The following is a 23,242-nucleotide window of genomic DNA, read 5'->3' on the forward strand; positions in this document are numbered from 1 at the left end:
TGCTAAGACACCCCAGGAAAGGCCAGATCTAGGAGCGGGGGTCTGGACTCTTCCAGTGTCAGCAAAGAGCCCGTGAAAATCCACTATTGCCCTCTGCTGGAGTGAGGGTTGCCAGTGGGACCCCGGCTCTGGCCGGTGAGAGAGAAGGCAAAGATCCAAGAGAGAGAGGCAGGGAGAGAAAGAAAGAGAGAGCAAAGAGAAGAATGCAAAGAAGAAAACAAGAGGAGCATTAAATAGTCCAAAATGAGAAAATGCATCACTGTTTGGAAGTCTTGGATGAGGAAGGAAATGAGTAAGATATGAGTGGCATGATAAAAATGAAAAGGGAGGGAGAAAGGAGGAGAAGCAAACCCAGCAACACTGGAAGAAGGAAAGAAAGAGGGAAATAAGCAAAGGAGAAGGAAGAAAAAAGAAAGAGGGAGAGTAATGAGGAGGAATTGAGAAAGGAAAGATGGAGAAAATCTGGCATGCAGAGTGCATGGCTGAATGGTTGAATGAGTCAGGATCTAGGGAAAAAAAAGATAGCTTTACTGTATTCAGAGAGAAGGAGGTAAAACTGTAAAGAAGTGTAACAGCAGGGCAAAGGGCAGATTTAGAGATTCACAGCTTTAAAGCTAAAGGGATATCTGTGATCAGTGGTAGACCATGTACTATGCAGTGTGTTCATTAAAGGATAACAGCCTGTCGCTGTTGCTTGTGCCTTGAGATGCTCCTCTGTCATAGAGTCATGGAATGGTTTGGGTTGGAAGGGACCTTAAAGACCACCTAGTTCCAACCCCCCTGCCCTGGCAGGGACACCTCTCACTAGACCAGGTTGCTCAAAGCCCGATCCAACAATCCAACCTATCCTTGAACACCTTCAGGGATGGGGCAGCCACAGCTTCTCTGCACAACCTGTTCCAGTGTCTCACCACCCTCACAGTAAATAATTTCTTCTTAATATCTAATCTAATTTTCCCCTCTTTCAGTTGAAGAGACAAAAGCAGCCAGATATGAAACAACTGGAGGGAATGGGTGCATCTCCACACGTGAGATCTGGCCTGGCATAGGTAGCTGATGGCATATGAAACATTACTTCTCCAGATGCAATTGGATTGGGTGCTAGAAAAAAGAAAAATCAAAGGATTCCTCTTTATCTGCTCCTTGACACTGTTAAATACAACAATTGATCAATTATAACGTTTTTCCATGGGCATTCACCCTCCCTCACCAATAGACTGCTTGTTGTGTGATTATTCCAGTAGCTTATCATGGCATATCTTGTTACCTCCTAATAGAGGTGCTCCTTTATCTCAATGGGCTGTGTCCGTGCTAAGTGTATAATGCTGAATACAATATCCAGTTAGCTAATGAGCAGAACTGCTGTTGAATTCTGTGCCATCCCAAGTGTTCCTGACGAGCTGGAAAGCTCTCAAGGCAAATCATTTCTATAAGGTTTTCTGCACTTCCTGGCATTAACTGAGACAGAAATAGCATGAGAAGAGCATTTGACCTCTCTGATTCCATTCCCCGATTGAACCGGAAAATGCAGGGGAGGAGGAACACAAACACTGCAGATAACAGTAACAACAAAGATCATCAAACTTGTTCCCAAACTGCAAAATAAAAAGGTCAGGCAGAGTTAGTTAGGGGGAAGGTCTAGGCTTGCTTTGACTTTATCTGAGGGACCATGGCATTTCTTTTTATCATTTTGTCTTCCAGAATTTAAGGAAGCATTCTCACTCTTCGACCGGACTCCTAAATCTGAGATGAAAATCACATACGCACAATGCGGAGATGTCTTGAGAGCTTTGGGGCAGAATCCAACCCAGGCTGAGGTCATGAAAGTGCTTGGTAGACCCAAACCAGAAGGTTGGTGTCCTCCTCTGTGTTTGTTTTGAAAAAGATCACTCCAAGAATTATCCGAGAAGGAGATGAGGTCTCCATTTTCTGAAGGAAAGAATAATTGTGAAATGGCAAAGGATATAGAGGAGCCCCTGCAATTCACTAGCAGAAAAGTAAAAGAGGAAAAAAGTGATCTTGCAGTCAATATAATTGTCTCAAATTTAGGAGAATGAATTAATTTAATGGCCCTGTGCGTCAATGTGTTTTACAATGACAAGTTTTGGCCTTTTAAAATTGCTTTGATGACAGGCATTCGCTTGTGTTTACTAAAAATGCAGACATTTTGAAGACATCCAAAGAAACAAAGGCATAGATTGAATGTGAGGACATAGTTTGTTCTACAAAAGTATGTATTAGAGGGTCTGTAATAATTACAGTAATATCTCCCTTCAACATTTGCCATACACTGGATATCTCTTCTTAACAAAGGAAATGTCTCCCAGACCATTTCTATGTTCAGGCATTTTCTAGGCTATTTTTCTGTCCTTTCCTTCTGTTGAGGTAGAACTGACAATCAGGCCCTCATTCAACAACTATGATATGTCAGGATATGTCAGTCACACAGTGGCAGGTGGGACAAGGAGTCATGTGGGAACAAAATGCCCTCTGATGCTCTTGAAAGGCAAAGAATCAGGAAACTGGGATACCCAGCCCTGGTCCGGCCTATTTGCTCTGAAGCCTCCCTCCCCGTATGGTTTTAAACACCTCTGTGTTATAGGGCTGCAAAGCAAAGCTGATTTCGTATTGGCAATGAGCTTCTCTTATTGTCTTCTGCTTAGTTTCATTCTTTTATGTTGCATAAAACAGTCTTGGGAATCTAACAGTATTTTCTTTCCTTGATGTTTTCTAAGTCAGATACTAAGACATCTTTCTCTCTCTCTCTTAAAAACTCATATTTCTCTCTTTACCAGGCCTCTTTCCCACTCTATCTATTCTTCCATCTGTACTTACAATATTTCTATGTGCTTTTCTCCCCTTTAACTGGCATTTATTGCCACAGTTCTTCTAGCCTCACCACCTGCCCATGGTGGATGCCCCATGGTTGGTTCTCAACTCTCCCAGAATCCACTAAAACTTTAATTTCCTTCTGTGTCTTTGTAGACATGAACTCCAAGATGATCGACTTTGAGACCTTCCTGCCCATGCTCCAGCATATTGCAAAGACAAAAGACACAGGCACCTACGAGGACTTTGTGGAGGGTCTGCGCGTGTTCGACAAGGAGGGAAATGGAACAGTCATGGGGGCTGAACTCCGTCACGTTTTGGCTACGCTGGGTAAGGCGAACCTTTTTCTCATGCAGTTTCATCACTGAAGTCTTTCCCATACAGCTTGTATCATTCTGGGTGACCTTTATGCAGAAAATGTCTGAGCAAAATTTCAGCCATTGCATTGTCCTTGATTATAAAGACCAAAAAAGTTCTTTAATAATGAAGCTAAAAATCACTGACCTGTAGCTCAAATATTTGTCTTTCCTTCCTTCCTTCCTTCCTTCCTTCCTTCCTTCCTTCCTTCCTTCCTTCCTTCCTTCCTTCCTTCCTTCCTTCCTTCCTTCCTTCCTTCCTTCCTTCCTTCCTTCCTTCCTTCCTTCCTTCCTTCCTTCCTTCCTTCCTTCCTTCCTCTAGTATTTTATTATTTCTCCAATAAATATTTATTTCACCATAAAATGACACAGACTTTGGAAACCCCATCTATTCCTTCAATATTTGTCTCCATTTTTCTGTACCTTCAAGAAAAGTTTTAAGATGAAGCACTTTTTTATCAGTCAACTGTTTAACAGAAATGTCTCTGAAATAGAAAGCTCCTGTTTTTAAAGTAGGGATCAATATTTCTCTGTCCTCTCAAATTTTGGCTTCAGAAGCTCAGTTTTTCACAAAGAGTGATGCCAACAGAATGAGTGCAGGACAGAAAATTTGGCTGTAGCTTAATGACAGGTTTCCAATTTGGATTAGAAGGCACTGACGTGTTGTCATCTGAATCCAGTAAACATTTCTCAAGATCAGTCTTTTCTATTAGGGTTTATCCACTATTTAAAAAAAAAAAAAAAAAAAAAAAAAAAAAAGAAAAAGGATAAGCCTTTACAAAAGAGATTTGATTCAGACCGAAGGATTCCAATGATGTGTTCTGACCTAGGATATCAATTCAAAAAGCTGAACTTTTTATGCCCAGGGGTTTTCATTCAATGACACATCTATCTCTATTAATGACACTGGGAATAAGAAAAGAAAGCAATGCTATTTTGTTTTTTATCACCGATACTATGATGGCGTCAGTTTGGGGACCAAATTCAGTGATGAGAAAACAACCCCAGCAGGATTCCCCTATCTAACCTTACCTGGGACAAAGAAACCATTCTGAGTGGTTTTGTGGGTTTCACAGTACTACAAGAAATGCTTTTCTACTTACTCTTCTTTTTCCAGAAACCCATAACAATGTGGCAATATCTGATTTTCAAGCACCAATAGGAAGTATTTCAATCTTGAGAGTTAACAGTTCTGTTTAGAGTGGCATCTCTAAATACTGGTCAAATCCTAGGCATAGCCAAATATTCTGTAAATTAGCACGCTTTTCTGTTCAGTTTTCAAAAAATTCTTTGAATTTTCACAGGTTTGCCATTGATGGGGACTTGTTCCTGTGTGCCAGAATTCAGTGATGGAAAAGTAGAACAAGAGTAGCAGGGCACATCCAATGACTTTTACTTTATTTTTTTCAGTTCTACGATTTCAGCTGAAATCACCCTCAAATTTCCTGTTTAATTTTCTGGAACTCATTTGTTCTCATCCTAAAATCAGTGCCTAATATTCAAAAAAGGGGATGGAATGGGTTGATCTCTGCTTAACCAAAACGAAGCCTTACAGGCAAATAGGCACCTGATATTTAGATAATTAAATTAAATGGAATGGATCACTGATCTAAATCAGAGATCCTAAGTTTGACCTTGGAATCTTCCTGAAAAACTCAGAGGCAAACTAGATGGTGACTCTACTAAGATTTTGCTGAGTGAGGACTTGTTTAAAAAGTGGCTAAAGCCTTCAAGATTTGGCAGTTAGAAAAAGCTTATTCTTAGAAGAATGAGCATGTGAACATGATATCATGTGGGTTTCCATATTTATTCTGTCCTTCTGGTTTTCAGATCAAATTTTCTCAGTTTGCAAGTATATAAGTAGCTTTCCTAGCAGTCAGCACCACAAACTAAATTGAAGAGGAAATCTCCTCCTCTTCTCTCACTTTTCCTTTTTTATTCTTTTGTTCTTTGAACCGTGCTTTGTAAATTCTTAAAAAAAGGGCCCAGATACTCAACAGGCATTTTGCTTTCCACCCAGGTGAGAGATTGACTGAAGAGGAAGTTGATAAGTTAATGGCTGGTCAGGAAGATGCCAATGGCTGTATCAACTATGAAGGTAGGTATGACCACTCTAGTCTGAGCAGTGGTCAGCTGCTTGAAGGCGTTGTTGCAATTATCCTGACAAAGTTTAAATCTGTGGAAGATCTGGAGCAGGTTGTGTGCTTTTACAAATTCTGGACCAATTCAGATTCTATAACTCATCTGTTGAAGCTTGCTTGTATTTTCCACAGTTGAATGGCCATGGCCCTTTCAGGAAGTGGGGCTGTATATTCTTCTTTTGTTTGACTTTCTTTTTTTTTAAATTTTTTACATTATTTTTTCTACCTTCTCCCACAGTTCCTTGTCTTCTCAAAAAGAGAAACACATCCCTTTTGAGACCTCCTTACAGAAAATCACTAAATTTTCCTTCGAAAACTAAGCAAAAAATTTTACCCTTAGTATCTTCTTTGGTGTCCTAAGAATCCTTCCAAAGTCCTTCCAAAGACCTTCCATTTTATTTCAGTGTTATTGTAGAAAGACAGAACAAAAGGGTTTGCCCATGAGTACCTGGACCATGGTTTTCTCCTGCATCTTACAAGGCTATGTGCTTGAGGCTGTTCATTGAAACCACAGTATTCTGGTAGGGGTCATGAACACATGCTTTTGTACACAGCTGAGTCCTTCTTAAGGTTAACTGGTGACTGACCACCGTATCATCTTGGTGATTTATCTGGTCTGTCATATTCACTGAGCCTTTCATGAATATTTGGGTTGGTGGTCTTCTCCTATTTACAAATACCTGTGATCTGAGCTCAGGGAAACATTTCTTACAAGTTGTTTATTTGTAGAAATCTGTAGATTTAGCCAACCCAAATGAGTCATGAATTTATGCTGAATTCAGAGAAATTAAAATTATTGGGAAGGAAAAAATATTTCCTTACTGCAAAATGTATTTTTCCTTTTCCTTTTGAATTTCAAAAATTATATATAATGAACACTTCTTTAAATGGAGAAAAATGGAACCCGAAACATTTTGAAACAAAGCTTAATTTGATTTTGAAGTACCTTGTTTGTTTATAAACCTGAGTTCACTGGAGAGATATAGTTGTGATACCCGACTTGGTGACCTTCTGGGGATTCTGGAGGTTCACTCCAGAGGCACCTTCAGTATCCCCTGACTTAGCACAAATATGCTGAAGTCTTGAAAGCTTTGCAAGATGAGGACCCAGAGTTTCTCATGGCTGTATACTTTGGAAAGCCAGTTCCATATAGCAGCCAGGGGTAAGGGATTAAGCAAGCTATGGATTGACTGATGTGTGTGTTCGTTTCCACTGTCTACCTAGACTGTTGCCTACACTGCACTCTCTCTGTATATTATCTTAAGAACTTACAAAGCATTTAGCATCTGGTATCTGGAGTCTTATTTACAAAGTGTTGTAGTCTTTATTGCATCAGAGAGAAGAAAAAGAGTGAATTTATATAAGAGCCAAGCTGAGACACCCAGGACATTCCTGAGTTCAACGAAAGGGAATTGATAAATGACCTCTCTCTTTCTCTTGTTTCTAGCTTTTGTGAAACATATCATGGCTAACTGAATGCCAGGTGAGTCTCTTCTGTCCTCCTTGCACATCTTGTCATTTTGGTTTTGACATCTGAGATAGACTTGAAGAACGTGTAAGTGACTAATCAAAGAGGGTGACTGTTTTCAATAAGCTGTATGAGGAAGTAGGACAAGAATGAGTAAAAAGTTTTATTCATCCCATCAAGTGCACAGAAAATTGGTGACCTTTCTGCAATTGCCTCTTAATCTGGATGCCTTTATTTGAGAAGTCCAACATAACATATCCTAAAAGGATTTGATTTCCAAAGAACTGGAAACTTCAAAAGATGCATATTTTTCATGTCCACTTACAAGGCCCTCCTCCTAGGTTTCTCCTAAAAAGGCAAGGAGATAGAACTGAGCTGACTAGAGAAAGAGTGTGCAAAAAATACAAGGAAAAATAGATAAGAAGGAGTAATGCATGCTTTTATTGCTGAACCTACGCTAGGAGGATAATTATTGGCCTTCCATAAATCTGGCTCCCAACATCTCCTGGCAAATTGGTTCGTTTTTGCAGGAAAAGACATGAGCTTTGTCCAGCATATCTTCTGGCTTTGTTCAATATTGTTCTCCAAACCACAGTACCATTATGGGTATCTTTGTCTCGCCAATGCAAATGAGCTGAACTTTATTTCCAGTATTTCCTGGTCATCATTTATTTTTGTATTCCTGGAAAAGATGCCCACTGTGTTCAACTGGCATTCACTGTTATTTATCTCTGTGCAGCTCTTGGGGAAGGTTTGACCTGAGAGTTAACCAACTCCATCTATTCTGCAAAGTCTGATAAATGGGAAAAAGCAGTGGCTTCTTTCAGATTTTTTCTGGTTGCTTTGGGTTTTGTTTGTTTGGGTTTTGGTTTTGTGTTTTTTTTTCTTCTATTTCTTTTGCTTTGGTTTATTTTTCTACTCTTTCCTGACCGGTCCTGGCTTTGTTTTGCTTTTGGAGATGATATTATCCAAGCCTACCGAGACCTGTCTGTTTTGTGGTGACTTTTGAATATGTTCACTCTTAACTCCCAGGGAGGGAGTTTAGGAGTCACATCCAGGTTTTGGAGAATTTTGTTCCAAGATAACATTGAACAAAATGTAAACTGGATAAAAAAGATGACTGGGTTTCTTTTCTTATTATAGTCCAGTTTTCTTTCTGAAAGCATTTATCTTCTCTGAACATACACTCAGTTTTCCAACACTGGCTCCCGGTTTTTGATTCCAAAGATCTGGACTGGACCACAGCCATAGTGGGTAATCCCACAGCTAGTGTGATCCCTACTTGTTGTTTAGAGATGTTTTCAATCCTTAATCTTATCCTAAACCACCTGCCATGGGAAACTCCCATTCTGATGCCAAAAGTCTTTCTGAGAGTCACCTAAACCAATGTCAGCCACCGAAGAAGACAAGTGAGCAGTAGTAAAGCTGGCACAGGGTTGGGAGATGCAGCACAGGGGCCAGCAAAAGTGTCTTTACTTATGATGGGTTTGGAAAGGGAGCTGAGAGCTCCTGACTCACAGAGAACCAATGTGCCACTGATTTGCCAATGAGCCATGATGGGCGTCATTCAGGGGTGGCATCTTCCACTCCCTGCTGTGTTGCTGTTGGCATATTTAGGGAAAGACAGATGCGGTCTTTATCCTTGAAAGGGCAATGGCCTTTTGCCATAGAGCATATAACAAACAAATCCCAAAACACTGGATTTGAACTCAGTGGGAATCTGGATCTGAATTGAAAAATAAAGTAGCGGCTCGTGTTTCTTGGCCATTCTCATATGCTGGAGTGGAGGAAAGCTAGAGCTGTCTCCCAATATAAGAAATGAACTGTGTCTTTCCTTTTGTCTTTATTTTGTGAGTGTACTTGTAACTACTCTGTATTGACTTTTCTTACATAAAGCCTTTCCACTAGCTTTTCCCAGGTGCTACGTACTATTTATAATACGGAGTAATCAATTACATCTTCAATTAGTGACTCTTACACTGTTTTTTTCAGCCCCCCTCCCACGTCAAGTGTTCTGCAGGATTATAGCCAACTAGTCTTCCTTCACAGTAGACGTTGCTGTTGAAAACACTCCCAGATTGGCTACACATGTACTCATTACGCTATTCAGCCAGAAAGACGTGGGCAGCAGGACACATTAAGCTTTCTTAGATAGCTAGAAAGCACTACACCCTACTTGTGATCTAATGACCACTGCAGTGTGGAACAGGGCTATGGGATATGTGTGGTGGACTACATGGACCCCCTGTGCTGGCAATGCACACAACTCTCCCCCTGCCATGCGACTGAATGTGTGATGTGCAGAGTCAACCTTATCTCATGGCCTATCTCTTGGGTGCATGCTCATTTATGGGAACTGATCAGACAGCCCAAAATGCTGGGAAAGAACATCTTTGGGAGCAAGTTGGATGTTGTCAGAGTTGTTCAGATACCTACTTCTTTAACACAAACCTTGTGGCACAAACCCACCCTATTTAAATTTAAACACATCAACTCAAGTACTAAAGCAGTACAGCTGGAGGGACAGTCCATAGTGTATACACAGAGGCTTAGTTCGGTCTCCCACAGGTAGGTTCATGGTGTTGTTTGAGATGCCTCAGGTGTCTCCTACATCCATGGCCTCACAGATGGCATGAAGAACCCGCGGCAGACTAGAGCTTTCCGGCAGTTGTCAGCCAGGCAGGGTACTCTGGGACATCTCAAGTGGCTCTAGGTGCTGAGATGTGGGGAAGAGAATTGAGCCCTGTGGCTTGAGCTCATGTGACTGTAGGTGAAATCCTAGAATAAGCCATCAGTATTTGTCTGGCTGACAGAGTCTTCCTCGTCTCCCATCAGATTAAGATGCCTACAAGTAGGTGTCTACATGAAAGCAGGGTGTTTCCACACCTAAAGGAGGTCCAGTTAGATGAACAATGCAGAGTGATTCACCCCTTCCGAAGAAGGAACATAGATGCAGTGAGTCCAGTTGCTGACGTTGAGAAGGACAAAGCTCCATGAGACCTATGCCATATTTGCCATCTGTATGGGGTGTTTTCAACGCCTTGGGTCTCTCAAATTGCGTCAGACACTTACGATTCAGGAACTGAATCCTGCCTGAAATGTAGACATTAACTAAGAGAAATGTCTGTGCTCAAATGATGCTGATGGGATTGTCTGCTGACTACAGATAATAGAGGGAAAACAGAAGTAGGAGAAACTGCCTAGTGGTTCAGGAACTGGACTGTCTTTCTGCAAAGTTGAGTCTTTGACCTAACTTCACGTCTGACATGGCTATATTGCCTTGCATGCCCGCTTCTGGTGTTTTGCCCATCGTTTACACATCGAGTGTGAGATTGTGGGGTTGGGACTGACTAAGGATATTTTGTCAGGTTGTGCGATTGCTCTTTGATGTCAGTTGGCATCTACATAGTGAAGAGACACTCAGCTGCAGGCCTCACTGCCAATAAGCTGAGTACAGATGCATGAGAATGATTGAGGCTCATTCTTGGTGTCATTGTTTGCTTCTTCTTTCCTCCTCTAATGCTTGAAAACAACTTTATTTTTAGGACAAGATAGGCACTGAGAACACCAGATGCCGGCCTTGGATTTCGATGTAGTGGAATGTCTTCTCCTTTTTCAGCCCAGATTCCCATTACAGAGCTAAAAAATGTGCCGTCCCTAAAGTTATTTGGATAAATGTTTTTTGGATTGTTTTGTTTTGTTTCTTCATTGGAAGAGGGTGGCCTCTGTGGAGATTCAATACACTCAGGAACTGAAGAAACTGGAATCTGAACTATGAATACCTGGGCATTGTAATTTTTTTTCTGATACAGACTATAAATAGCAATACAAAATTACTAAGGGAGGGGAGAAAAGAGGAGTAACTTTTTCATGACTAAATCAATCAAAAAATGTATTAGTCATCTAGTTATACCCTTCCCTCCCCTCTTCCTTCCCAAACAATTGAACCTTTCTCTGTGTTTATTGCATTTGGGAAAAAATAACTGTAAGAGAGTAAGGGAGAAAAGAAATTAAACCAACTGTATAAATCTCCTGTATGCAAGGAAAACTCTTAATCTTTAAAGAGAAATAGTAAAAGTAGAGTGCCCAGAAATCAGCAAGAAACACAACCTTGTTCACATGTTTCTTAGCTTTGGAAAATACCGCAATTAAAGGAAAAAAAACAAACAAAGCCAACCATAAGTGTACACAATGTTTTCTAAAATGCATCTCTTCTCCACAAGGTTTACTTCCCTTTCCAAGAGTCTGACCTATGAGACAAGCAAAATGTCTTTCCCAATGCAAACTGGAAATTGTTTTAATATACATAGTGGTCCTGTAGCTTTTCACAGTAAAACATGGGATTCTTTGTCACCTTGTTTCATTGTTGTTTCTGTGTGTGAGGAAAGGGGAAATGGGAAATAAATGCTGTTGGGAAAAACCTCAGTAGAGGCAAAGGAAAGCTGAGAAGCGTGAAAAAGCACATGGATTAAGTTGGATCATTTTCTGGGGAATAATTTAAAATGTAAAAAAAAGAAAAAAAAAAGGAAGCTATATCCTTTGGGGCTGGAAAAAAGAGAAGCTAGAGGCTGGTACAGTTTGTTAGGAAATACCAAAAAATTTAAATATGCAACACTCCATTTAAGCAAGAGGTATTGTTAAAACAGACAACTTGAAAACTTAGTGGAGGGAAGATAATCAGTGGAACATTGTAATACCAGGATACAAACTGCATAGCAATGACTGAATAGGTCATCCCTGCAGAGAAGAATTGCTAAGAACGAGAGAACACAATCAAATTACATGAATATAAGACCTGTAACAAAATGTACTATTGAATAGCCATAATAGAAAATCAGCAGTCAGAGAGCTAGATGTAATATCAAGCTGATGGCAATAGCAGTAAAATGCTAAAGGAAATTCAAAAGGCTGATGCAGAGGGAGGAGTAGAAAAATGTTAATAATGACAGGAATACTTTACATCCAGCCTGTACATAAGGGTTAACTGTACATAAAGGTGCAAGTATGTGGGGGGAAATAAAGGTCACTATGAATCACTGGTTTTGAAGAAACCACCTCTGAAGCATCACTCCTGAACAGAACCATGCATTGAACAGGCTGTTGACAAGGCCATGAAACTAGCAACTGGGTCTGCTCTAGTGTGCCAGAGATGGACACCAGAGATAGTCAACCACCCGTGGTCCATCTCCTCCTCAACAGTCCCTTTGTGAGCATTCACTTCTATTCTCAGCATTGGCTCCTCCGATCTCCTAGGGCCTAGTCTGTCTTGGGTCCAACACCATTTTGTAGGCATCTTGCCTTTGACGTCTTGTAAATACATATTTAGACCCTAATGACAACTTAATATGGTTTTGAAAGGTGTAGAGTAGCTGGAAAATGCAGTGCTTTCTTCCTCTCCTGCTGGTGAAATGAACCACTTGGGAATGTCTCCTATCTTCTGCGAGACTCTTACAAGGGTATCTCTAATTTAAGGACCCCTTGAACTCTAGGACTCATACGGCTGAGGAGCACCATGAGGGCTCAGTACAGAAACACTCTGCCAGCAGGTACTATCTGACTAGCTCCTCTTTGTCCTCTATGCCCTGTTGTTCTGTCACCAAAACTCATCTCTGAATTGGGCTATTGGCATCACACAATGCGTTCTACATGTCCCAGTCTAGGGCTATTTTGACAGGTGTCTGTCAAAATGGTATTTTGTAAAGTTCCCCAAACAACATCTGTCCTCATCCACAGATGCAGGTGAGCCTTTCATCTGGGAATATGGATGTCCTTGACCCGCCTAAGTGCAGATATCTGTAGAGTTGGTGTCTCCATCTGTCCTAGGCTTCAATGCTTATCTCATTGTCACAGATGGTATCTGTACCATGAGGATCACACATTCTTACTGGTTTTGTTACTGGTTTTGTTGTTGCTTTTGCTAAAATCACAGTTGAAACACCCTCATCAAACGAATCCAGCGGCTAGGATTTACATGAGGGTCACAGCTATTTCAGGAAAATTTGAAGTGTTGGTAGTGCTGCAAATGAGGAAGCAAGTCCTTTGATGGAGAAACATCAGGAGCAAAGACCAACAGGCCAAGAACAACCACCTGAGTTGACGTACGCCAGTCAAGAAAGCAAGGTAAGAGGACTGCCAAAGCGCAACACACAGGGCAAGCTGGGCTTACCAGTGGCCCAGTGAAGTAGAACAGAATAAAATACCAGGTGGTGTTTCACCCCCAGTGCATTGGCAGGGCTCTTTGAAGAAGGATCCCCAGGTCAGTCCAAGGTGCATAAGCAAAGCTGTGTGTGGGAGAAGGCTGGAACTGTGCCTGTTGCCTTCCGTGCCTCAGGACAGGCTATTGCTGAATTTTGTTTTTATAAGCACAAGATTCACTCACAAGCAAACTGGAATAAATAAACAATATCTCCCCCTTCCCTTCCTCTTCTCCCTTATCCCTAAATCCAAACTAAAAAAAAATAAATAAAAAACCCTCGCCTATCTAGAGAATGTGTCTTTAAAAAAAATGTGGGCAGGAGACATGCCAAGTTTCTAGAAGGTCTTTTTATAGCAGTAGCATCTGGCTCTTTGGGAGACTCCGTAGGGAGTTTTGTTGGTGACTTTACATCTGCTGTGGTTAAGCTGCTAATGGACTGGCTGTCTGGGCTGCTGCCTGTTCCACTGATTCCTTAGTACCATGCGTTGGTTATTTGAGGAGTTCAAGCCTATTGACTTCTTGCCAGAATTACATAGTACATTCCAGCAGTAACTTGTATTGCGACACCCAGTCATGCAGAAGGGGTTTCAGATGGAGTGAGGATATTGGCTGGCATTTCATTACCCTCTCTTTAAACCCACCCAAGCCTGGATTAGAGCAGGGGCTGCAGCATGGATGTTTTTGATGCGGAAGCCAAAGGGAAAGTGAATACTGTAATATTTTTTCAGTGATGTCCACAAGAAATTAAACAAATAAATACATCAATAATTTAATCTCGGGGGGCCAATTAGAAATATTTTGCTCCCTGGTGATATGTTCCAACTCATTTTTTTACTTATTCATCACTCTAAATGCTTTTATTTCCACCTCAATTAATTAATTACCGCTTTGAAGGAAAAAATCAAAATGCATCCATATTCATCATTTTGAAATGAAACATTTTTACATTTTCAACATTTTCCTCTATGAACAGAATTAATTTTTTTCAGCCAAACCTGTTGTCAAAATTACACCTGATTTCCTCCTTAATGCCATTCCCCAGAGAAACTGCAGGTTTTCCCAGAACTGGTTTCAAGATTAATTTTTCTCAGCTGACCCATTTGATTTTTCAGAGCTTTTGCTCTTACGATCAGATAAATTGGCCCTTAGAAACACCGTTTTTTTCCCCTCCACTGTGAATAAAAAGACCCTAAACAGCTCCTTCAGGCATAGGCTTTTTGAACATAATTTGGTGGCCTAAACAGTGATATGGTTTGTTATTTGCACTGCTCTAGGCTATGGCCCCAGTTTGCTCAGATATACGCATATCTTCTGCAAGTCTTGTTTTGAGTTTTTATGGATGAGATTAATCCTATCCAACTTGTAAGCTGGACTGATATGTTCACAGACAGACTTTCTCTTCACAGACCTTGTCTGTGTACTACTTCACCCCCTTCTTGCCCCACCAAGATACCACCCCCGCCCAAAGTAAAATAAGTTTCTTATCTGATTTTGGAAAGTGTTTTTGGAGTGGTAATGATGTGAAAATACCTGTGAATCCATGTTTACTGGTAGAATTAATATCTGATTATATGTACTGATCTTAAATATATATATATGAGTGTTTATGCAGAGATGCAACCACACTGCATAATGTAGACAACGTGACCTATGAATTCACCAAACATCTTGTGATACAGTGCAGCTATTTTTTCCCAGTTTTATTTAACACAGAAAATTCTTTGGATTCCCTAAAGTTTCTCACATAGCTGTGTCCATCTATCCTTCTTCTCCCGTTTATCTGGTGAAGTTGTTGAAATATGTCAAAAGCCCTGCAGAACAGCAAAATGAATGTTTTCATTTATAAATCCAAAAGTGCCTGTGTTTCTGAACTAGCTGTTCTGTGAATTCCTTCACTTTCCTGTAATAAAAGTGCCACAGGAGAGTTATGATGCATGCCAAAGATAAAAGACAGGAGAAATGAAGAAAGAAAAGTATGTATGTGTGTAGGTAGACCTAGACTGAATTGAAGCAACTGTGTCATTTGGGACAGCACTAGCATTTGAAGCTGTGCTTCTGTTCCCACCAGCAAGAATCAAAGGGTGCATAGGAATAAGCACACAAACACACAGATAACACAGACTTACAAAGAATCTCTCAAGATGTGGTTTGACATTTCTGGGATGAAGTTTCTAGTTTGATGATACTAGGTTTTTGGGAGCCTAGTAACAGATTTTAAAAAAAAAACCAACAAAACAACCTCAAAACCCATGGTCGCACAACACAAAGTACCTCTCCAGTTTAAATTCAGTGTGTGTCTTCAGCTCAAAGCTTCCAAAGAACTTCACTGAGTTTAGGTAGACTTATGGCCATCACCTTTGTCTACCACCAGCCTCATGCTGGCTTGCCAGAAATAAAGTATCGGTAGTATCTTTCTGTAACTTCTGTAAAACAGGTATAAAAGTAGAAATTCAGCATACTCAGACTCTATCATGCACACCAGACAGAGTGACAGTATCACAGTTGCACACTCAGGGTTGGTCTGGATGAAAATCGGTGCATGTAAGTTTGTGAGCCTCTTCCAGGCGCACTTGTAGACAAACTTACATGCACAGATACTTAAAAACAGAGACACTACTGGAAAATCCATTGGCAACTGACTTTCCAGAAGGCCCCTTTTGCTTATGTGACATATATTTTCACATTTGTCCTGGATGATGGAGGTCCCAGGTTGTGTCATTTGGGACACACAGACACCAAAGGCAGCAGATTGTAATGGAAGGACATTGAAGTAACAGCAACACCATGGCAGTGGACTGCAGAGATCTCTGCCTCCGTCAAGTCCTTGTAGAAGATTAATTTCTTTTCTCTGGTTCAGCAATGTAAAATTCCCCCAGGAGGTCCCAGGAGGGACCCTCTTTTACTGTCCAACAAATGGAGTCTCATACATTTTGAAAAATAGAAAGTAGAGAGAGAAGGCCGATGCATGCATGTAGGAGACAGCTAGCACACACACAGTATTACATTAATACATCCCAGTATCACAAGCATGATGAGCAAAGCCCAGAATGAACAGAGGCACTGTTAGTAACTTCTACTCATCATTAATTGCCATTAATTTGTAAATCCCTAATAATCATTGCTCTTGCCAAGAATTACAGCCATTGACTGGGAGCATGCTGTGCTTGATGCTAGACCAAAACAGAAGAAAAAGACAATTGCTTCACTGTGCCATTTACAGTCTAGTTTCTTTCAAAACCATTGTTTTCATCAAAATGCATATTTACGATGTTAGCCTGGTGATTCATGACTCCATCAAACAGAAAAGTGAGCAACTGACAAAAAAAATACCATTTTAAGCAACATTACAGTGTGCAGGAACTGGATGAAAAATGACAGAGGAAAATTCTTCAAAGTAAAGCCCAAATTTCCATGACTTTCTGGGGTCAAATTGTAAATGAAAAGTGGCAGAGTAATTACACCTTTCTGTTTTGGAGATTGGGGATGAATTCTAGTCTGGGAAAAGTTACCAACACCAGCATAAGCTGGAGATTTTCTTTCTGAGACTTTTCTTTGCATTTCTCCTGCATTCACATTACAGCTGACTCACGTTGTCACATCCTGCTCAGCAGCGAAGTGTGGGCATGTTGGCTCAGCAAATATTTAATCACCTGAAGAAATGTTGCCACAAAAAGCTGGAAACTGCATTGTCTCCAACAACACGGTCAACATCCCTGTTTAGAGGCATTCCCAGAGGACAACTGCCCTGTTTCAAAGCTCTCTGATGCCACCCCTTAGGGGACATTGTCCCTTCGTGACCAGAGCCTGTTGTTTTGGAGTACACTGCAGACAGTGTTGGGATCGGTTTCCATGCTTGCTGCAGGTGATATAATGGAGAATTTTACCCTCTATAATAAGCACAACCACTGGGCTAAAAGGGCTGTTTCAAACCATGAGTCGATGCAGTGAACTGTGTTTATGCTTGTTTCTGCTTTTATATGTTGTTCAAGAGCATGAAAAGGTGTGAGTGTTGTCTGGTACAGAAGCTGTGAAGATAATTACACAGGCAAGACTGCTTATTTTTTATTGTTATAGTCTGTGTGCAGTGGTGAAGATGCCTGCTCAAAGCTCCCCTGTGATAAGCCTGGTTGAACTGCAAGATGCAGAGTTTCAGGCGTGACTGAAATCTAGATTAAGTATCAAGCTAGTGAATTTAGGAAATAGCAAGGTCTTTGGCCATGTGCAGAGAGGGGATAATGCATCTGGCATCATGTCTGGATGCTTTTATCTCCCTTTACAAATGCAAATAACAGGACTTTATTCACAGCAGTGCCAATGAAGATGGCAGCGAGTGCAAGGGTAGAGCAGTGATGTGTACATAATGATACCTCTGCAGCACTGCAGTCTTAAGTGCATGTGATATCAGATAGAACCAGTATTAATAAATGCCGATACTAGTGTGACACCTTTGTAATGTACCCATAGCCTGGCCCTGTTTCATCTCAACTGAGGGGTTTTTTTCTGGGAGGGGAATAACTGGCCTCAGAGCTGCAGAGTTTAGAAGGAAGCTGGGACCACTCAGGGAGCCGTGCAATACCTGAGACCACCTTGAAGTTCTCCTTATCCTAAAGAAACAGACTATTTCTGTTAAAAGAGACTCTTCGTCCATGGCTAACAGTATAGTGCTTATGATAAATGGGTTTGAGAGCCTGGGGGCATCTGCTGTAGGGCACTCAAACATAGGAGTCAACTTCCCATTGCTGCTATTTAGAACAGGGGTGATGGATTAAAGTGATTCTTTCCAAGGTCAAAGCTGGAGTCTGTTTCAGAGCCAGGGTAAATACTTAAGAAATACTGACTACTGTCCAGACCCTGTTTTTGTGTACACAAGCACTGCAAAAAATGCAATCAGATAAACATTAATAAATAACACAGAAATAACATCAAGATGCCAAATTCTGCTCCAATGCCCAGTTTGCCATAAAAGCTAAGACTTGAAATGTAAAACCTCAGAAGACAACTGAAAATATGTGCCACAGGGGACTGGTTCATATTTCTAGCAGAAGTCAAAAATACTGTTTGAAGAAGTTTCAAGGTTAGACTTGGTTCATGGCATACAGATTTGTGAGTGGTAAAGTGTGTGCCCTAGGCTGTGTTGGCAATTTCATGCTGCTCCTGGACAGAGCTTAAAATACAGCAACCATCTAGAAAGCTAAATAAAGTTCTCTCAGGATGAAAAAACAGCCACAATTTATGGGAATACGTCAGAATAATTTGAGCCACATGGTGTTGTGTAGAGCAGCTTAGACTAATATCACCTCAAAGATCTAATGAGCTGCTCCTTCCCATGAGACCTGCAAGGAAAAGGTGCAGGATAAAGAATGGAATCAAAACCAGAGGGTGCTTTGCTCCCAGGAATAATGTCACAAGGAACTGGAGATGGCATTGCTGCCATTCTCCTGCAGGGAGGGAGGAATTTTATTAGGTACCTTGTCACCCAAACACAGACCTTTCACACAGTAATTTATTGAGGACTTCATTAACTGGCTGCATTTACTGCCTGCCCTCCTGTGATGGCTGAAAAGGAAAAGGGATTCCTTGATGGGCAGTTTGGGGAGATCAGTTTCTAATCACAGTTCAGATACTAGCATCAAACATTTCTCTTCAATGAACATATCCTTGTCTTTTCTAAAGAACTCTTTTTTAGTCATTATCAATAAGATGAGATGATGTAGAAACATCTGTTATGGATATCAGTACCCACACATCTTGTATTTATCTGAGTTACATCACAGAATCATAAAATACCAGGTTGGAAGGGACCTCAACAATAATCTGATCCAACCTTTCTTGGCAAAAGCACGATCTAGACAAGATTCCCCAGCACCCTGCCCAGCTGAATCTTAAAAGTGTTCAATGTTGGGGAATCCACTGCTTGCCTGAAGAGATTATTCCAATGGCTGATTGTTCTCATGGTGAAAAATTTTACCCTTGTGTCCAATTGGATTCCAATATAGATGCTTTCACGTATGTGACTACATATGGCTTTACAAACAATTTTGTGTGTGCCTGTGTCTCTGTCTGATTCCCAACCGTGGGTGAAATATATTTGGGAAGGGAGAGGATGTGACATTTATGTCTGTCTACATGTATTTCTGCGTAGGTACCTGAGCCTGGAGAGTCATAATATAGTGGTCTGTATCTCCCTTTGCATTTATACAAATAATATGTGGTATAGTCATGCCTACAAGGTAAAGTTGGTGAGAGACAGTAGAGCCAGCATAGGTATATGATGCCCGAGATACATCCTGAGCAAGACGTCATGTCTGAAACACATTGTGGCAGATAAGATTATAGGAAGCATTCAGCCCAGCCACGGTGTTTAGCAAAGATCTCCTTTCCCATTTCACAGACGATTGGTCTGGTCCTGCGCTGGCTGAGCTATAATGAAGGATGAAATGCTGCCTCCAATGTAAAAGGGAAATTTCAGGTCTCCTTCCTGCCAAAGAGGAGGTGTGAGGTGGAAAGAGGGGAGCTGGGTCTCCAGGATGTCTGCGTGTTCAGGGTTGGAAAACTTTTTAAAACGAAGTGGTAGAAATAACTTGCCCATAATCCATAAGAGCACATCAGTTCCAGAAACTGCTCTGAGGAAACAGTGCTCTGGAGGCTTCATGGGGAGGTGGGTTGCTGGGCAGGGAGCCTGAGACTGTCTTTTTCTCCATTCTCTTCACTTTTGCTGACTACAGCAAGAACCAATATCCAGGGTGAACCTCAAGTCCAACACAGATACTTTATAAACTAACAAAACCTCAGAAAGACAGGAAGCGTCTAGAGACAGGGCAGCACAGCCAAAGACAACAGCTCCTGAAGATACCCAAAAAAGCTCCACCACCCCCTCCCCAGTGCCACCATTAAAGATACGTTAGCTCTATTTTGGCTGGGTTTTTTTGCAAGACAGCAAGATGCTCAGCCTGTCCCCAGCCTGCCTGGATATTGCATGAACGAAAGACAGACCCTTCTTCTTCCTCCTTCCCCTCTCCAAGGGGTGGCCTCTCTCAAAAACCAGTCAAGGAGAAAAAGAAACAAACAAATAAAAAAGAGAAAAAGAAAAAGGAAAAGAAAAAAAAAGAAAAAGGAAAAGAAAAAGGAAAAGAAAAAGGAAAAGGAAAAGGAAAAGGAAAAGAAAAAGGAAAAGAAAAAGAAAAAGGAAAAGAAAAAGAAAAAGAAAAAGAAAAAGAAAAAGAAAAAGAAAAAAAAGAAAAAGAAAAAGAAAAAAAAAAGAAAAAGAAGATTATGTGGGGATATGACCACACAGACAAGCACAAAGTTTCCCCAAGGGTGGGTAAATGTTTCAGACTTGGAGGGACTTCTGGCAATCCCAGCCTCACCTCTGGCCTTCTTTTTACCCAGGAACAATCCCACAAAAACTGCTGAAAGTCCCCAGTGAGCAGGGATCCAGTGGTATAAACACACACACACGAATTTATGTTTTAGATCCTACAGAAAAGACTTTACTCCTGGCTTGCTAGATAGTTGTACAGGCTTACCAGTCCCAAAACACGTATGGTAGACTCATCTCTCACCTTTCCCACAGCCAGGTGTTTATACCCTTGTGGTCCTCTCTCCTTCTCCATTGTTTCCAAGCAGTAGGTACAACTGTCTGGGATGATGGATCTCAAGGGCTTCAAAGAAGCCACTTACGTGCTGGAGAGCACCATCTCCTCATAGGTCTTCATGAAGGTTGAGCTCCAGTATGGGACTGGACACTGGGGCATCCTTTCCTCCAGGGAGTCTCATGCATCAAGGGAGAAGGTATCTGAGGGGTTCTGTGGATCACAGAGAGCTTCTTGCCTTGGGCATGACAATGAGTCTGCCTGTGCCATAGTTTGCCACTGGAGGATGGAAAGTAAGAGTTTTTACCTCAATTAAATGAAAGGTAGTTTGAGGCAAGGCTATCTCTTGTGTTTAATTCTGATCCAAATACAGGGCAAAAGTGGAAATTCCTGCTACTGAACTGACAGTGGGTCAGCTCAGGAGACAATTTCCCACCATTGCCTTTTCTTTCTTTTATTTTTCCCCCCTACAGGGACTTCTGACATTGCCAATATCCAGGCTTCCTCCTATTTCCTTCTGATGGTACATTTTCTCTTTAAGGCTCTTGCTTTGAGGTTGTAGGGATCCTGCATTTCACACAGGAATTTACTTAAGAGGGATATTTTTTGACTTCTGCAAGTGGGCAGGGGGAGTATTTATATTACAGACTTGTTTGAATTAAACATAAATTGAGTAGTATCTGAAGTGGGGTCAGGAATCAGCTGCTATAAGAGTCCTTTCCTACCTATGAAACCTTTTGAAGGTTTCATCTCCCTGATATAAATAAAAATCAAAATATGCACAATTATTGACTTAGCTGTGAGTGTAAATTGGTACTACTGAAATGGTCATTTCTTACTGGCTTTCCTGAAGGGCATATATTGATGAAAGTCTGAGGGAAACTGGCACAACTGTGCGTTGCTGAAAGCCAGTTTGTATTCCTGTCCTCCCTTGCCATCTTCTTTTCAGCTGTGCTCATCTCTGAGTTTCTGTAGGATGTGGGTTGATTTAGGGGCCCTGATATTTTTTTTTTTACGATTCCTGATTATCTTCCTTTGTACAATGAAAGATGTGGACAATGATTGTAATCAGCACCTTGCAAACAATCGGCTGAACCACAGAGATGTAATGAGGAACTCTCTGAGGTACTCTCTGCCTGCCACATACACAGGAATGAATCTCCTCTCACACAAAGGTGGCAATTTATGAGAATAATATCCTTTAATGCTCTGCAGTTTTCATTTCTTACATCTGTTACAGGATGCCAAAGCACAGAATAAATGTCCTTGGACAGAATCCTGTAGGACAGCAGTATATTATAGCTGCCATGAAGTATCTGCTATGGGATTTACATGATGAAGAGTCAACATTTCCATCCAAGCTAGGTACTCTGAATTCTTTCTATTGTCATCAGAGGTGTGTTCAATACATTTAATAAACTGGAGTGTGGTTCTTCTTGTCCCAAAGTTTCTGTTGATGGTAACTCAGATGAATTATCCCCTAAAATCCTCATTCCCCATTGAGACTATAAGGAGGTAGAAGAGAGAGTAACTCATTTGTATGTGTTGACACTGCAGACACCAGGGGTAAGTTCACCATCTGCAGCTATTTAAGAACTTAATGTGGGCATATTTTTCCCCAAAAAGCCAGGTGGGTTTGGCAGCTGGTGTAGATCTCTGTTGCAGAAAGCCACAGGTAGCAGCCAGAAGAAGTCATTTACAGATATCCCAAGCTGACCTCTTAGATTGCTTTGCCCTCGATTTTTGGTGGTGTTGCCCACTGAGCCACATCCCTGGTAGGACTTGAGATGATGAAGGCAGCAGGGGGAACGGGACTTTTTCCTGCTGCTGCTGTACCACATTGTCATGGCTTCTCTCAGCTCTGTGACCCCCCATGAGTTAGGCAGAGCAATGTGGCTGTGTGTAAAGCCACCAAACTGGTTTGCTAAACCTCTCCTAACTGCTGAGACCTTTCCATAGTCCTTGGCCACCCAGCATTCACCTACTTGACCTCTGAGAAACCTCTGCATCTGAGCATGCCAGTACTTTCTCAGTCGCCTTTGGCTTCTCTCCAGAAATAACTCTCCTATTTTACTCTGCTTTTTTTAAACACTAACCGTAGCCTAAAATTATTTTACATGCACACACATAGACATCACACTAATATATATTTTCAGTGCAATCTGCAAAAAGGCAAATTTGTCAATAGCAAGAAAGCCATTCAGAGAATTGAGAGACTGAGAGATGTAGAAATCCTTCATTATTTAATTCTAAATGAAATAACCAGCCATTTCATAAAGGAGAATTCAAATGTACTGTGTGCTGCTTTAGTGGAGTTCACCTCCTTTCCCCATTGAGCTTTTCTGCTTTAAACAGAAGGTGTTGAGTGGGAAAGCATGTAAGGGAAAGAGGTTGGCAGGCATGAATATTTGAGTGCTTATTTAGACTCATGCAATTAGCTTATAAGTGTATTTATGTGCAGGCTCACAGACTTTTCAGTTTGCCATGGGATTGTAGGATGGCGTTATCTACAGACATTTTCATAACTTCTAAAGGAGGATAGAATATTCGTTGCAGCAATACACTGAAATATTCAATACTGAAATACTCAATTATTTCCCAACATTTATAGATGGTTGGGATAATATGAATGAGGTTTCTAATTAGTAACTTTAGACAGC

At 41.1% G+C, this 23,242-nt stretch overlaps 1 protein-coding gene across 1 annotated transcript in view; it reads left to right on the forward strand.

Annotated features, from left to right (window-relative positions):
• Positions 1–11,147, forward strand: part of MYL3 (myosin light chain 3) — a 37,320-nt gene extending 26,173 nt beyond the window's left edge. The window contains exons 3-7 of the mRNA XM_063324223.1: positions 1,702–1,851; positions 2,986–3,159; positions 5,206–5,283; positions 6,774–6,809; positions 10,340–11,147. Of these exons, the coding sequence (XP_063180293.1) occupies positions 1,702–1,851; positions 2,986–3,159; positions 5,206–5,283; positions 6,774–6,802 (431 nt within the window). The 3' untranslated portion in view covers positions 6,803–6,809; positions 10,340–11,147. The remainder of the gene's footprint in view (positions 1–1,701; positions 1,852–2,985; positions 3,160–5,205; positions 5,284–6,773; positions 6,810–10,339) is intronic.
• Positions 11,148–23,242: the final 12,095 nt, after the last annotated feature.

The sequence above is a fragment of the Chroicocephalus ridibundus genome, chromosome 2, assembly GCF_963924245.1.
Source record: "Chroicocephalus ridibundus chromosome 2, bChrRid1.1, whole genome shotgun sequence".
In the NCBI taxonomy this organism is placed as follows: Eukaryota; Metazoa; Chordata; class Aves; order Charadriiformes; family Laridae; genus Chroicocephalus; species Chroicocephalus ridibundus.